The sequence below is a fragment of the Scomber japonicus genome, chromosome 19, assembly GCF_027409825.1.
Source record: "Scomber japonicus isolate fScoJap1 chromosome 19, fScoJap1.pri, whole genome shotgun sequence".
Lineage (NCBI taxonomy): Eukaryota > Metazoa > Chordata > Actinopteri > Scombriformes > Scombridae > Scomber > Scomber japonicus.
The window spans coordinates 25382794-25397793 of NC_070596.1; the positions used below are offsets into that span (position 1 = coordinate 25382794).

At 40.7% G+C, this 15000-nt stretch overlaps 2 protein-coding genes across 2 annotated transcripts in view; both read left to right on the forward strand.

Annotated features, from left to right (window-relative positions):
* The window catches only part of ccdc62 (coiled-coil domain containing 62), a 7705-nt gene extending 5843 nt beyond the window's left edge, over nucleotides 1-1862 (forward strand). Inside the window, exons 9-10 of the mRNA XM_053339509.1 lie at nucleotides 244-450; nucleotides 1791-1862. Coding sequence (XP_053195484.1) covers nucleotides 244-450; nucleotides 1791-1862 — 279 coding nt within the window. The remainder of the gene's footprint in view (nucleotides 1-243; nucleotides 451-1790) is intronic.
* A 1870-nt stretch (nucleotides 1863-3732) lies between these two features.
* LOC128380731 (huntingtin-interacting protein 1-related protein-like) overlaps nucleotides 3733-15000 on the forward strand; it is a 21877-nt gene continuing 10609 nt past the window's right edge. The window contains exons 1-19 of the mRNA XM_053340611.1: nucleotides 3733-3813; nucleotides 4205-4268; nucleotides 5847-5989; nucleotides 6085-6141; nucleotides 6424-6504; nucleotides 6605-6681; nucleotides 7337-7398; nucleotides 7790-7930; nucleotides 8477-8534; nucleotides 8680-8755; nucleotides 9486-9626; nucleotides 9712-9834; nucleotides 10778-10961; nucleotides 11059-11147; nucleotides 11455-11571; nucleotides 12244-12345; nucleotides 13082-13276; nucleotides 14719-14829; nucleotides 14930-15000. The exon at nucleotides 14930-15000 is cut by the window's right edge and continues 124 nt beyond it. Of these exons, the coding sequence (XP_053196586.1) occupies nucleotides 3733-3813; nucleotides 4205-4268; nucleotides 5847-5989; nucleotides 6085-6141; nucleotides 6424-6504; nucleotides 6605-6681; nucleotides 7337-7398; nucleotides 7790-7930; nucleotides 8477-8534; nucleotides 8680-8755; nucleotides 9486-9626; nucleotides 9712-9834; nucleotides 10778-10961; nucleotides 11059-11147; nucleotides 11455-11571; nucleotides 12244-12345; nucleotides 13082-13276; nucleotides 14719-14829; nucleotides 14930-15000 (1973 nt within the window). The remainder of the gene's footprint in view (nucleotides 3814-4204; nucleotides 4269-5846; nucleotides 5990-6084; nucleotides 6142-6423; nucleotides 6505-6604; nucleotides 6682-7336; nucleotides 7399-7789; nucleotides 7931-8476; nucleotides 8535-8679; nucleotides 8756-9485; nucleotides 9627-9711; nucleotides 9835-10777; nucleotides 10962-11058; nucleotides 11148-11454; nucleotides 11572-12243; nucleotides 12346-13081; nucleotides 13277-14718; nucleotides 14830-14929) is intronic.

The following is a 15000-nucleotide window of genomic DNA, read 5'->3' on the forward strand; positions in this document are numbered from 1 at the left end:
GGTGGTGACTTTGATTGACAGGTGACACTTGGTAGGGGGTGTGGTTTCAGCTAACTCGGCCACAACTTTGAAGCCTAATTTCATATATTTGGCCTAGCTCCACAATTCAAATCTAAATGGTTGCAATGCTTTTTACACATTTTTTAGAAATACATTTATGACCTATTTAATGTGTTTAGAAGAAAAAGTCTGAATCCACTTTACACGGTCTTTAAACAACAGATTTCTTTCCTTCTCTTACAGACGGAGGATCGTCTGTCCAGCTGTTCTCTGCAGCAGCTGTTAGAGGAGTCCAGGCAGCTTTTCACCAGCTCCGAGCACAACGCTCCGAGACTCCACAGCTCCGTGTACAACTGTGGGACCAACGATCACTTTGTTTGCTCCCATCGATGTCCGACTTCCCCCCAGCAGCACCAACAACACCAACACCTGAGCCCTCCGACACACAAGGTGGAGCATCGTTACACTGCAGAAGCCTTATTACAGACCTTTTTAACTTCACTTTAATCTTCTCTGTTTTGCTTTTATTCATTCATATTTTTCCTTTCTTCTATTTACTTACCTGTTGTTGATGATGTTGATGTTTCTCCACACCATTCCTCCTTTTTATTTTAAGGTAAAATAAAGAATAATATATTAATAATGATAATAATAATAATCATGTTCAGCCTTTTCTAATTATGTTTTTTTTGGGGGCATTTTTGTCCTTTTTATAAGATGAGCAGTGAAAAGTCAGACAATCCCACTGCTACCACTATTATTATAAGTCATATTTCTATTATTATTATTATTATTATTAGATTTGATTAGAGATTAGATTAGAGTTTTATTGCCAAGTCAAGCAGACCTCGCTTCATTAAAAACAAGACCCAAAGGTAGATCAAATAGACATTAAGTCACCTTATAAATATAAATAATAAAACTCAACAAATGAATAAAAGACACATTATGAGTATAAAACAACTTACTGCACATTATTGTTGTAAAGGAACTGCATATTGTGATATATATAGTGTGAAATGAGTTATGGCTTGAGGTAGTTTCTTCCTTCCCTAATGTCCTGATAATCTGATAGTAGCTGAGAAGAAGCTCTTGTTGTTGTTATTATTATTGTTATTATCATTATTATTATTATTATTATTATCATTATTATTACTATAATTATTATTATTATTATTGTCTCTCAACCCAAAGAGTCAATGCAGATATTCGCCCATCTAGAGCCTGGTTCTGCTCAAGGTTTCTTCCTGTTAAAGGGAAGTTTCTCCAGTGTTTCCCACACATAGACTAATTTGTGGCGGTGCGCCACAGATTCAACACCGGCCGCCACATATTGCGTTTTGTTATTAATTATTTTTTTAACGCAATTTAAAAAATACGCATCGTATTCGTTAAGCTGCATTTCCTTTCCCCTTCCGTCTCTCTGTCACTCACACGTCTCTCTCACATAGCCTACACACACACACACACACACACACACACACACCGGCCTACCACCACACATTGCCTTCAGATCTGTGGGAAACACTGTTCTCCTTGTGCATCTCTCATGTGGGAATGTTGGGTCACTTTCAACAAAATGCCATAAAAGTATGTGAATCCAAAGCCTGATATATCTCACTTCTCCATGTTGAGCCTTTTTTTTAACCTCTTCTCCTCCTTCTCCTTCTTCTTCTCTCTTTGTATTCATAGACGGGGTGTGGCATTCAGGGTGTAAAATGTGCAGTCTAACAGCTCCTTATTTTAGTTTGGGTGTGTTATTGTTGTTGTTTCTTTTATTCTCCTAACAGAGCGGTGAAACTCCTCCTAACCCCTGCCTGAGACGCAGCTCCATCCTGCCGTGTGGTGACACTATGTGCTAAATTATACTCTTTATGGACTGGAGTCAGCTTCAAACACAAGTATTAAAACATGAAATACTCAGGAAAATGATGAAGTGATTAAAAAAAAATGTCTTTAACTTTTTATTTTTTATGTTTTATAACCTGAATGTCATTTTTAATGTGGTACTAATAGATTAACCTGAATGTATTTTCTACAGCTATTCATAAACATACAGTGTTATTATTTTAAAGTCCTTTCCTTCCTTCTTCCCTCCTTCTTTTCCTTTCTCCCTCCCTCCTTCCTTCTTTCCTCCCTTCCTTCCTCCCTTCTTCTTTTCCTTTCTCCCTTCTTCTTTTCCTTTCTCCCTCCCTCCCTCCTTCCTTCTTTCCTCCCTTCCTTCCTCCCTTCTTCTTTTCCTTTCTCCCTCCCTCCCTCCCTCCCTCCCTCCCTCCCTCCCTCCTTCCTTCTTTCCTCTATCCTTCTTTCCATCCTTCCTCCTTCCTTCTTTCCTCCCTCCCTCCTTCCTTCTTTCCTCTATCCTTCTTTCCATCCTTCCTCCTTCCTTCTTTCCTCCCTCCCTACCTCCTTCTTTCCTTCCTTCCTTCCTTCTTTCCTCTGTCCTTCCTTCCTTTCCTCCTTTCCTTCCTCCTTTCCTTCCTTCCTCCCTCCCTCCTTCCTTCTTTCCTCCCTTCCATCCTTCCTTCCTCCCTTCCTTCCTTCCGTCTGTCCTTCCTCCCTCCCTCCATCTCTCTTTCTTTCCTTCCTCTCTCTTTCCTCTCTTCCTTCTCTCCTTCCTCCATTCCCCATTCCCCTTTCTCCCTTCCTTCCTTCCTTCCCTTCTTCCTTCCCTCCTTCACTATATAAATAAAATAAAACTGCCTTGCCTTGCCTTCCTTCTTTCCTCTGTCCTTCTGTCCTTCTTTCCTTCCTTACTTCTTTCTTTCCTCCCTCCTTTCCTTCCTTCCTTCCTCCTTCTTTCCTCCCTTCCTTCCTTCGCTATATAAATAAAATAAAACTGCCTTGCCTTGCCTTCATTCTTTCCTCTGTCCTTCTTTCCTTCCGTCCTTCCTTCTTTCCTCCCTTCCTCCGTCCTTCCTTCCTTTCCTCCCTTCCTTCCTCCTTCCTTCCTTCCTTCCTCCCTTCCTCTTTTCCTTTCTCCCTCCCTCCCTTCTTTCCTCCCTTCATGCCTTGACTTGAGGACAACAGGAGGGTTAAAGGGTTTTAAAGGCTGTATTGGGTGCAGTAGGTGAGATGTGAAACCAGTCCTACAGGGCTGATGGGTGCTCCGTCCTTCTTATTGTCTTTCCAGTTTCACCGCCTTCAGATTCACCAGGTGACTCAGAAGGGACGCAAATGTCTGTAGCTGTTAATAGTTTAAACAATGTCTTACTTGTCTCACTGATTTTTTTTTGTGTTGGATAAAATATTTATATTCAAAGTATTAGCAGTTGTCGTGTTTTATTGACAATCACAGCTTTTAATGCGCATTTTTACGTATTCGGGAAGAATTTGGAGTGATTTTACGCACAAGAGAAGCGACTTGTCTTACTTGTCTCACTGTTTTCTTTTGTTTGGATAAAATATTTATATTCAAAGTACACGTTAGTGGTGTTTTATTGACAATCGCAACTTTTAATGCGCATTTTTACGCAATCTGGAAGAATTTGGAGCGATTTTACGCACAAAAGAAGCGACTTTTTTATCGTTTAAATCAGATTCATGTCAAAAGTCTGATGTGTTAAATGTGGAGAAAAGCGACAGTAAGGAGATATTTTTTGGGGGACGTGTCTGGCGCACCTTTTAGTGGATTTAAGGAGCCGCAGGTGAGCAGCTGATACTTGGATCCGGACCGCTGTGGATTCATACCCGTCTGAGTTTTTGGTTTAGTGTGGAGAGAAAGAAGGCAACATGAGTAAAACGAAGACTAAAAGTGAGAATAAGACGGAAAAAGCTTTGGCTGCTGAGAAGGAGCAGTTTGGCAAACAACAGGTGAGTGATTTATGTTTTATTAAGGCAGAAATGAACTGAGGTTATCGTGTTTATTCTGATTTATTGTCGTTTGCCAAATGCGTCAACGCTTTTTTTTGTGATTAGACATAAAGAAAGGGAATTTGAGGTTATTATAAAAGCTTTGCAAGATATATGTGAAGTTAAAACCAACAAAATATACTCTGAATAAAACCGGAAATATTGGAAATTGATTTTAATTTTAAGTTGTCTTGAAGAAAAGCTTATATAATAATCCAACGTTAGTCTTACTTAGTTTTTTATTATTATCTGGAAGTTGATCTATTTCCTCCTGATGGTGACTTGAAGGAAGTTAAGTCCTGATTGTTTTTTCTTTGTTTTTTTCTCTCTCTCTTTCTCTCTTCCCTTCCAGCTCCACAGCATCAGTAAAACTTTGACCTCAGGTGAAACACCACTCAAAGAGAAATATGTGCGCAGTATCCTTTTTATTTATTGAACATCAGGTTGTCATGGAAACGTAAAAGATAAAGAGAAATTGCTTCTGAAAATGTGCTGAACTTGTTAAAACACAAATCTGATATACAAACAGTGTTGGAAAGTAACTAAATAGGTTTACTTAAGTACTTTACTAAAACTGAAAACACATTTGTGTATCAGAACTTATTTTTTTCTTCTTTCCTCTCCCATGAATCATCTCAGCAGCCCTCACATTTATCTGCTGACCCTTTGGAGGGGCCCCACCCCTAGGTTGGGAACCACTGGACTAAACTAGCTAACTGTAGGCTATAAAGTAGCGTAAACTAGCTAACTGTATATAAAGTAGTGTAAACTAGCTAACTGTATATAAAGTAGTATAAACTAGCTAACTGTATATAAAGTAGTATAAACTAGCTAACTGTATATAAAGTAGTAAACTAGCTAACTGTATATAAAGTAGTGTAAACTAGCTAACTGTATATAAAGTAGTATAAACTAGCTAACTGTATATAAAGTAGTATAAACTAGCTAACTGTTTATAAAGTAGTAAACTAGCTAACTGTATATAAAGTAGTATAAACTAGCTAACTGTATATAAAGTAGTGTAAACTAGCTAACTGTATATAAAGTAGTAAACTAGCTAACTGTATATAAAGTAGTATAAACTAGCTAACTGTATATAAAGTAGTGTAAACTAGCTAACTGTATATAAAGTAGTATAAACTAGCTAACTGTATATAAAGTAGTATAAACTAGCTAGCTGTATATAAAGTAGTATAAACTAGCTAGCTGTATATAAAGTAGTATAAACTAGCTAACCGTATATAAAGTAGTGTAAACTAGCTAACCGTATATAAAGTAGTATAAACTAGCTAACTGTATATAAAGTAGTGTAAACTAGCTAACTGTATATAAAGTAGTATAAACTAGCTAACTGTATATAAAGTAGTGTAAACTAGCTAACTGTATATAAAGTAGTATAAACTAGCTAGCTGTATATAAAGTAGTATAAACTAGCTAACCGTATATAAAGTAGTGCAAACTAGCTAACTGTATATAAAGTAGTATAAACTAGCTAACTGTATATAAAGTAGTATAAACTAGCTAACTGCATATAAAGTAGTGTAAACTAGCTAACTGTATATAAAGTAGTGTAAACTAGCTAACTGTAACTAGCTAACTGTATATAAAGTAGTGTAAACTAGCTAACTGTAACTAGCTAACCGTATATAAAGTAGTGTAAACTAGCTAACCGTATATAAAGTAATATAAACTAGCTAACTGTATATAAAGTAGTATAAACTAGCTCCACCTCCAGCAGCTACAACAGTAACATGCTGCTCTAACACTGATGCTTCACTATTAATAATCTAATGATGTCATATATAATAATATATCACTACTTTTACTGTAATACTGCATACTACATCACTCATAATACTGCAGTACTTTTACTGCAGTAGGATTTTCATACTGGACCTATTTTTATATTGCTGTAATGAAAAGTAAAGTATCTGAATACTTCTTCCACCACATTAGTTCATTAGTATTTCAGTCTTTCCTTGACAGCAGTGAAGATATCATCATGGGAACGTATAAGGAAGGAGGAGCTACAACCTTCTGGTCCTACACCCTGAACCTTCCTCTCTCCAGTAACTCCATGATCAGCTGGAAGTTCTGCTACCTGCTGCACAAACTGCTCAGAGACGGATACAAGAATGTAAACTCAACATCTACATCTCCTTTAATTCATCTTCTTCTTTATAGTTTTATCTTGGTGATGTCTATTCGTCTCTTTCTCTCTCTGACTTTCAGGTTGTTAACGATTGTCACAGATACTGTCGTAACGTGAAAGACATGGGCATCCTCTGGGTGAGTAGCTGAGAGTTCAAACAATACTTTAGTTTAAAGATTGTCTTTAATTTAGTGTTTTTAGTAGTTAAAAAGTATGATTTTACTGATGCTGCACAGAAGTTGCTTGTTTTCTGAGATATTGGTCTCATTTTCTGCATCATTTTCAATATTTAGCTTAATATATGTTTGTTTTTACAAGTGCTTTAGGTAACGTTTTCATCATAACACCCTATTTAGCATTATAAGCAGAATACAGTGCTATACTCTTGTGCATAATCTCATATATTATATATTTTCCAGGGAAACCTGCATGATCGATACGGCCACATCGTTGCTTTATCTGCCAAATTCCTCTGCCTGAAAATGGAGTTTCATAAAAAGGTAACACATATCTATTTATTGTATTATTTTACAATTATATAAACTCTAACTCAAACTGATAAAAACCATAATTTGATTTAAACACACCTTTCCTCTACAGCACAAGGTGATTCCAGCCAACCTGGAGGCTTCAGACGAGACTGTAGAGAAGGAAGCAGGAAATGACATGAACAAAGTGTAAGCTGCGTTTTCTACTAAAACACAACTGAGCTGCTGAGCTGTAACTTAACCCTCCTGTTGTCCTCGAGTCAAGGAAGGATGGAAAAGAGGCAGGGAGGAGGGAGGGAGGGAGAGAGGGAAGAAGGAAGAATGGAAGGAAGGGAGGAAGAAGGAAGGAAAGGAGGGAGGGAGGGAGGGAGGAAGGATGGAAGGGAGGGAGAGAGGACGAAGGAAAGGAGAGAGGGATGGAGGGAGGAAGGGAGAAAGAAGGAAGGAAAGGAGAGAGGGAGGGAGGAAGGTAGGAGGGAGGGAAGAAGGAAGGAAGGGAGGAAGGAAGGAAAGGAGGGAGGAAAGGAGCGAGGGAAGGAGAAAAGAAGGTTGGAAGGGAGGAAGAAGAAAGGAAGGAAGAATGGAAGGGAGGAAGAAGGAAGGAAGGAGGGAGAGAGGGAGACAGGGAGGGAGGAAAGAAGGACAGGAAAGAAGGAAGGTAGGGGGAGGAAAGACAGAGAGAAAGAAGGAGGAAGGACAGACGGAAGGAAGGGAGGAAGGAAAGAAGGAACAGTCAAAACAGACGGGGTCAATTTGACCCAGGAGGATGACAGGAAGGTTAAATAGTGTTTCTCATTAAATATGTGATGTATAAAGATTGTTTTAATTTAAATATATGTTGCAGGTTGGATATGACGCAGGAACTGCTGGATTACATGGATGCTGGACTGAAGATGGCTGAAACAGGTTTGATTTTGTTCATTCGGACAATAAAAACAATCTGAAATGTTGCTTCTTAACCATCTGGACTGTTCCTTCATTCCATCTGTCCTTCCTCACTCCCACCTTCTCTCTTTCTTTCCTTCCTATCTCGGTCCTCCTTTCCTTCTCCCTTCCTTCCCTCCTTCCTTCCTCCCACCCTTCCTTCCTCCCTCCTACCTTCCTTCCTTCTTTCCTCCCTTCCTCCCTCCTACCTTCCTTCCTTCCCTCCTTCCTTCCTCCCACCGTTCCTTCCTTCTCCCTTCCTCACTTCCTTCCTCCCTCCCTCCTTTCCTTCTTTCTTCCTCCCTTCCTTCCTCCTTTCCTTCCTTCTTCCTCCCTTCCAGTGATTTTGATGTTTTGTTTTTCTTCTCTAAAGTTCTGCGTCAGCTCGATGTGAACGCAGCCAAATCCTCGACTCCGGCCGGTCAGTGCCGCCTGACGCCTCTGATCCCGCTCATCCTGGACTGCAGCTACCTGTATCACTTCTCTGTGCGGCTCATGTTCAAACTGCACAGCCGTGAGTGACAGAAACATACATCTGATAAATACATAAATGAACATGATTGTGTTAGCTCCTGTTGTCCTCAGGTCAAGGAAGGAAGGAAGGAAAGGAGTAAGGAGGAAAAGAGGAAGGAAGGAAGGAGAGAAGGAAGGAAGGAAGGAGAGAAGGAAGGAAGGAAGGAAGGAAGGAAAGGAGTAAGGATGAAAAGAGGAAGGAATTTAGGAGAGAAGGAATGAAGGAAGGAAGGAAGGTAGGAAAGAAAGGAGTAAGGAGGGAGGGAGGAAAGGAGTAAGGAGGGAGGAAGGAAGAAAGGAAAGGAGTAAGGAGGGAGGGAGGGAGGAAGGAAGGAAAGGAGTAAGGGGGGGAAGGAAGGATAGAAGGAGGAAGGAGCAAAGAAAGAAGGGTGGAGGGGAAGAAGGAAGGAAAAATTAAAGAAAGAGGTAGGAAGGAAGGAAGGAAAGAAAGAAAGAAAGAAGGAACAGTCAAAAGAGACTGGGTCAATTTGACCCGGGAGGACGACAGGAGGGTTAAGTCTTAAATCCACTGTTTCCTGCTTTACAGGCATTTCTCCAGATGTTCTTCTTGGGCATAGAGAACGTTTCCGTAATCTGTTTCTAAGGTAGGTGATCAAATAATAGAAACATACAGTATGTGTTAGTATTTTAGTGTGTTTGCAACCTTTTAATTTCTGTAAATGTGGGTTAGGGTTAGTTTGATGCAAAATCTAATTAAAGTTACCATATTTGTTTTTTTTTCTCCTGCAGCCTCACAGAGTTCTTCGACAGAGCTCGAGAAATGGAGTTCTTTAAAAGTGTGATTCAGATCCCAGATCTCCCAGATGTGAGTGACCAGTTTCCACTAATGCTCCTACGTATATATATATTAGTTGCATGCATGTGTGTTTTTAGCCATTAAACAGGAAGGAGTGAATAGATTGATCCTTTATTGTCATTGTCACCAGTACAATGAAATTTAAAGTGCTCACCAGTCAGTGCATCATTCATAAATTAAAAATTAAAAAATAAAAAATAAAATAAAATGAGAAATAAAAAATAAAATTAAAACAAAAATATAAAATATAAAATATAAAAAATAAATACATTTAAAAAAAAATCAAAATCAAAAATCAAAAAATAAAATAAAATAAAAAAAAATTAAAATGAAATAAAATAAAAATAAAATAAATAAAATCTAATCAAAAATAATCAATAAATACTATATACCCACATAAGGTTACATTTTGTCATTACACATCCCTATTTCACAGTCAGTTATAAACAGTATTACTTCATAATTAATTAGCAGTATTGTGTGTAGTAATTACGGTAGAGAGTGGAAAATAAAATGTTAATTATTCTTCTAATGTAGTTTTTTTATGTACTTTGATCTTACTAGTTTATCTCATTTGCACCTCAGTAAACATTTCCACACATAATTTTTAAAATATTTTATATATTTTGGATTTTATGAGTTGTATCTTGCCCCTATTAAGGTATAAAACATGTATATCTGTATGTATCTCCTGGTTTAAAGGTTTTAATATGTATTTCTGTGTGTTAACAACCTGCAGGAACCTCCAAACTTCCTGCGTGCCGCCGCTCTGGCTGAGTATAAACGGCCGGTGGTGGTGATGCCCAACGAGGAGCGCCACCATGAGGAGGAGGAGGAGGAGGTGCAACCGGAGTTTAGGCAACAGCCACAGATGCCACAAGTAAAGAATTATACCTGTTTCCTACGTCTTTTATCTGTGTGGTGTAATTTATATCTAACTGTGTTTCTTTTCTTCTTCATGTCAGTATTATTTACTGAGCCAGATGGGTGCAGCTGATCCTGCAGTGGAGCAAAGAGAAACAGAGAATGAGAGTCTGAGGAGAGAGCTGGAGGTGCTCAAACCGGAGCTGCAGCACATCAAGTCTGAGGTCAGTTGGGCGTCGAGGTGTCGGAGCGGTTAGTTTAAGAAATATAAATCTAACTGAGGACCTTTTTTCTATTTCCTTTTGCTTCTCAGGTTTAAAGGATGAGTTCAAAATGTTTAACACTCCTGTTGTCCTCGAGTCAAGGAAGGAAGGATGGAAGGAAGGAGGAAAGAAGGAAGGAAAGGAGAGAGGAAGAAGGAAGGAAAAGGAGTGAGGAAGGAAGGAAAGGAGGGAGGGAGGAAAGAAGGAAGGACGGAGGAAAGAAGTAAGGGAGAATGGAAGAAAGAGGGAGGAATGGAAGAAGGAAGGAAGGAAGGAAAGAAAGACGGAAAGGACAGGAAAGAAGGAAGGAAGGAAGGAACAGTCAAAACAGACAGGGTCTGTTTCTTTTTCCTTCCTTCCTTCCTTCCTTCCTTTCTTCCTACCTTCCTCCCTTCTTTCCTTTCCTCCCTGCTTCTCTCTTTCTTTCCCCTTGCCTTCCTTCCTCCCTTCCTTCCTACTCTCCCTCCTTCCTTCCCTCCCTCCTTCCTTCTTTCCTCCCTCTCTCCCTCCTACCTTCCTTCTTCCTCCTTCCTTTCTTTCCTTCTTCCTCCCTTCCATCCTTACTTCCTTCATCCTCCCTTCCTTCCTTGACTTGAGGACAACAGGAGGGTTAAATGCATCACTTTACACTGAAAGCACATTTGAAGGAGATCTTTTAATAGTCAGTATGAACAGGAGGAACGATTACAGAGAGGAAAAACCTGACTGCTGGTTTAAGACACAGCTGAAAACGTGTGAATCTGTCCTTTTAAAGGGGAACTCGTTGCTAGGTAACACACCTGAATTAGTACAGCTGAGTTAATTGACTGAAAATGCATTGTGAGTAATGTCGCTATTAGGAAAAAGACGACATTTCTTGTTCTGCTGTATTGAGTTTGACCCTTTTTATATAAACTATCCTCAGGCTCAGAGGTGTGTAATCGAGTTAAAATCTCAAGTCAACCGTCTGGAAGCTGAAGTGGAGGAGCAGCGAACCCACAAACAGATGGCCATGGTGGAAAAAGAACACCTGAGGATGGAAGTGGAGGCGTTACGATGCGCTAATGTCGCTAACGTCGGGGCACAGATCGGATTCAAGGAAGCAGATAGTGAGTATATGTCATAGTTTTATATACAGGTGGGTGGGGAGGGGGGGGCATTAAAATGTACCTGAACCTAACTGAGATATCCATCATGTGTGCACAGGTAGAGCTCAAGCTGCAGAGATTCGATTCTCTCAACTCAAAGAGAGACACGCGGAGCTCGTTACCGGTCACGCTGACCTCATGAAGAAGGTAAACTGCTCCGAAATTATTGTTTCTTTCACACCTTTAACCTTCCTGTCGTCCTCCTGGGTCCTTCTTTTCTTCCTCCCCTCCTTCCTTTCCTTCCTCCCTTCCTTCTTTCCTCTGTCCTTCTTTCCTCTGTCCGTCTTTCCTTCCGTCCTCCCTCCCTTCCTCCTTCCTTTCCTTTCCTTCCCTCCTTCCTTTCCTTCCTCCCTTCCTTCTTTCCTCTGTCCGTCTTTCCTTCCTTCCTTCCCTCCTTCCTTTCCTTCCTCCCTCCCTCCCAGTTTATTTATTGTTGTTTGTGTTTTTTATGCAGAACGCAGAAACAGTGAAGCTGCTGTCGATAACAAAACACGACCAGGATGATTTGCTCAGAGCGAGACAGCAGCTGGAAAACGAGCTGGAAGCCCTGAGACGAGAGAAGAGAAACACAGTGAGTGAACTTTAACCTCTGACCTCACAGCGTCTTCATCTTAACTGAAATGTTAAAACTAATACAATAATAATTTATTTCTTTATTTATTTAATCTTTCTCAGTTTGATGATGATTGATGAATTGTTGGAGTTTAAAATGCTCTCTCTGTCACTCTCGCTCTCTCTCTCTCTCTCCCTCTCTCTCTCTCTCTCTCTCTCTGTCTCTCTCCCTCTCTCTCTCTCTCTATCTGTCTCCTCTCTCTACCTCTCTCTCTCTCTCTGTCTCTCTGTCTCTCTCTCTCTCTCTCTCTCTCTCTCTCTCTGTCTCCCTCTCTCTCCCTCTCTCTCTCTATCTGTCTCCTCTGTCTCTCTGTCTCTCTGTCTCTCTCTCTCTCTCTCTCTCTGTCTCTCTCTCTCTCTCTCTCTCTCTCTCCCCTCTCTCTCTCTCTCTCTCTCTCTCTCTCTGTCTCTCTGTCTCTCTCTCTCTCTCTCTCTCTCTCTGTCTCCCTCTCTCTCCCTCTCTCTCTCTATCTGTCTCCTCTGTCTCTCTGTCTCTCTCTCTCTCTCTCTCTCTGTCTCTCTCTCTCTCTCTCTCTCTCTCTCTCTCCCTCTCTCTCTCTCTCTCTCTCTCTCTCTCTCTCTCTCTCTCTTTCTGTCTCTCTCTCTCTGTCTCTCTCTCTTTTTCTATCAGATGAATCAGCAGCAGGGGGAAGTCGACCGCCTGCATAAAGAGCTTCTGGAGCAAAGAGCCGAGCTGTCTCTTCTTCACGGTGCTCTGCAAAATAAGGAGATGGTGAGACTCAATGAACTATACCTGAGTTTAAACTGTCCAGTAAAGCCTCCAGCACCATCAGATTAAAGTTAAAGTCACATTTTCATTCTTAACGCTTCAGTTTCAGCCAATTTTGAGATTTGAAACTCATTATTTTCTTCCTCTAGTAGGTTATTATAATCTTTACTTTTAAGATTTGATATTAACCCTCCTGTTGTCCTCGAGTCAAGGAAGGAAGGAAGGAAGAAGGAAGGAAAGGAGAGAATGAAGGAAGGGAGGAAAGAAAGGAAGGAAGGGAGGAAAGAAAGGAAGGAAGGAAGGATGGAGGAAAGAAGGAAGGGAGGGAGCGATGAAGCAAGGGAGGAAAGGAAAGGAAAGAAGGAAAGGAGGAAGGAAAGGAAGGTAGGAGGGAGGGATGGAGAAAGGAAAAGAGGAAGAGAGAAAGGAAGGAAAGAAGTACAGAGGAAAGAAGGAAGGGAGGAATGTAGGGGGAGTAAAGAAGGAAGGAAGGAAGGAAGGAAGGAAGGAAAGAAAGAAAGAAGGAGGGAGAGAAAGAAAGGGAGAAGGAGGGAGGGATGGAGGAAGGAAGGGAGGGAGGGAGGGAGGAAGGAACACTTAAAACAGACAGGGTCAATTTGACCCGGGAGGACGACACAAGGGTTAAACAACTCTTTTTTGGTATCTACTGAAGTATTTGTTGCACCAAGACCAACAATCTCTACCTCCGCTGACGTATCTCCGTGTCTTTCTCTTGAAGGAGGGATCTCAGGCGAGCAGCAGTCTGACGGCTCTGCAGGCGGAGCGAGACGTGCTGCTACGCTCCGCCAGAGAAAAAGACGCTGAGCTTTTCTCGCTGAGACAACAGAGTCAGCAGCAGCAGAGCTCTCTGGATCTGGAGAGAGACCGGCTCAACAGAGAGCTGGAGGCTCTGAGGGCTCAGCTGCAGCAACAGGTACTCACTGGTGATGGAGGAAGGCTTGAAGGCTTTGATGAAGGTTTTTAATCATCTAGAGCTTAACCCTTAAACAGACAACGTGCACCAGGAGATACAGACTCTTTAACCTTCCTGTTGTCCTCCCAGGTCGGTCCTTCCTTCCTTCCTTCCTTCCTTCATCTGTCCTTCCTTCCTTCCTTCCTTCATCTGTCCTTCCTTCCTTCCTTCCTTCATCTGTCCATCTGTCCTTCCTTCCTTCATCTTTCCTTCCTTCCTTCCTTCCTTCATCTGTCCGTCCTTCCTTCCTTCCTTCCTCAGATCTAAGTTCAGCTGTTAGGGTAAATGTTCCCTCCTTCTGTCCTTTCTTCCTTCCTTCCTTCCTTCCTCCCTCCTTTCCTTCCTTCTTCCTCCCTTCCTTCCCTTCCTCCCTCCTTTCCTTCCTTATTCCCTCCTTTCCTTCCTCCCTCCCTCCCTCCTTCCTTCCTTTCCTTCCTTCTTCCCTCCCTCCTTCTTCATCCCTTGCTTCCCTTCCTTCCTCCCTTCTGTCCTTCCTTTCCTTCCTTCTTCATCCCTTGCTTCCCTTCCTTCCTTCCTTCTTCATCCCTTGCTTCCCTTCCTTCCTCCTTTCCTTCCTTCATTCCTTCCTTACTTGAGGTGCAAATGACATAACTAGTAAGGTCTGTTTAAGGGTTAATAACATGCAGGGAGAAAAGTATTAGTAGTGTTTTTATCTGCATGTGAGCTTCCTGTTTCCTGCAGAGTGGCTTAGGTTTACTTTACTGTCCCAATAATCAGAAAAGAAACAGCGATGCATGTGTTTTTATGCATCAAATATCTGGAACACACTTTCCAGATATTTGATGGTCTGACTCTTAAAAACTTTTCTTTTTCTTTTCTCAGTTTTTTTCCCAAAGCTGCACTGTGATTTTTATTCTCCTGTTTATAATGCTATATTCAAATTTAGCTTTAATATCTTTAGAATCTTTAAAATTCGATGTTTACTTTAATTTAGTTTAGTTTAGTTTGGTCATTAAATTCAAATACACATGTATAAAAAAAAAAGTCCTTGTTTTCTTAATTTCCCTTAGAAATAAAACCAAAAGGGAAATAACTAAATAAATAAATATATAAATAAATAAGTAAAGCAGTTTCACCGAGAAAGTGTCGGCTGAAGCATTTGCTAATAACACACATTACGCTTTTGACAGTAGTCTTTCGAATACAATGTACAGTTACCAATGTTTATTATGTAGAAAAATGTTGATCATTATCTCCCAAAGCTAAAGGTGACATCCTCAACCCTGAGATATTCAGTTTACTGTCATAAAAGACTGTCGAAGCCTTAAAATAGTCACATAAAGAATGAATCAAGTAATAGTTGCAGCTCTAATGTGAATCACTTTAAACTGTCTTGTTGTTTAAAGGTGTTAAATAAATAAATAAACTTTCCTTTTCTTCAGCTCGCTATAAACGCAGAGCAGAAGTTAGAGATCGACCGGCTCAGACGAGAGCTGGACTCCACACGAGCCGAACTGTCCCGAGCTAACAGCAGCCTGCAAAGCAAAGAAATGGTACTCTAACATTTCTTCTTCTACAAGTTACCTCAAGATAAAACCACTGCTTATTTTAAACCTCTGACACATATCCTGATTTTACACCCCCCTCCCTCAGAGCGGCACCCAGCTGAGCAGCTCGCTGGCAGGGCTGCAGGCGGAGAGGGAGACGCTGCTGCGCTCGGTGAG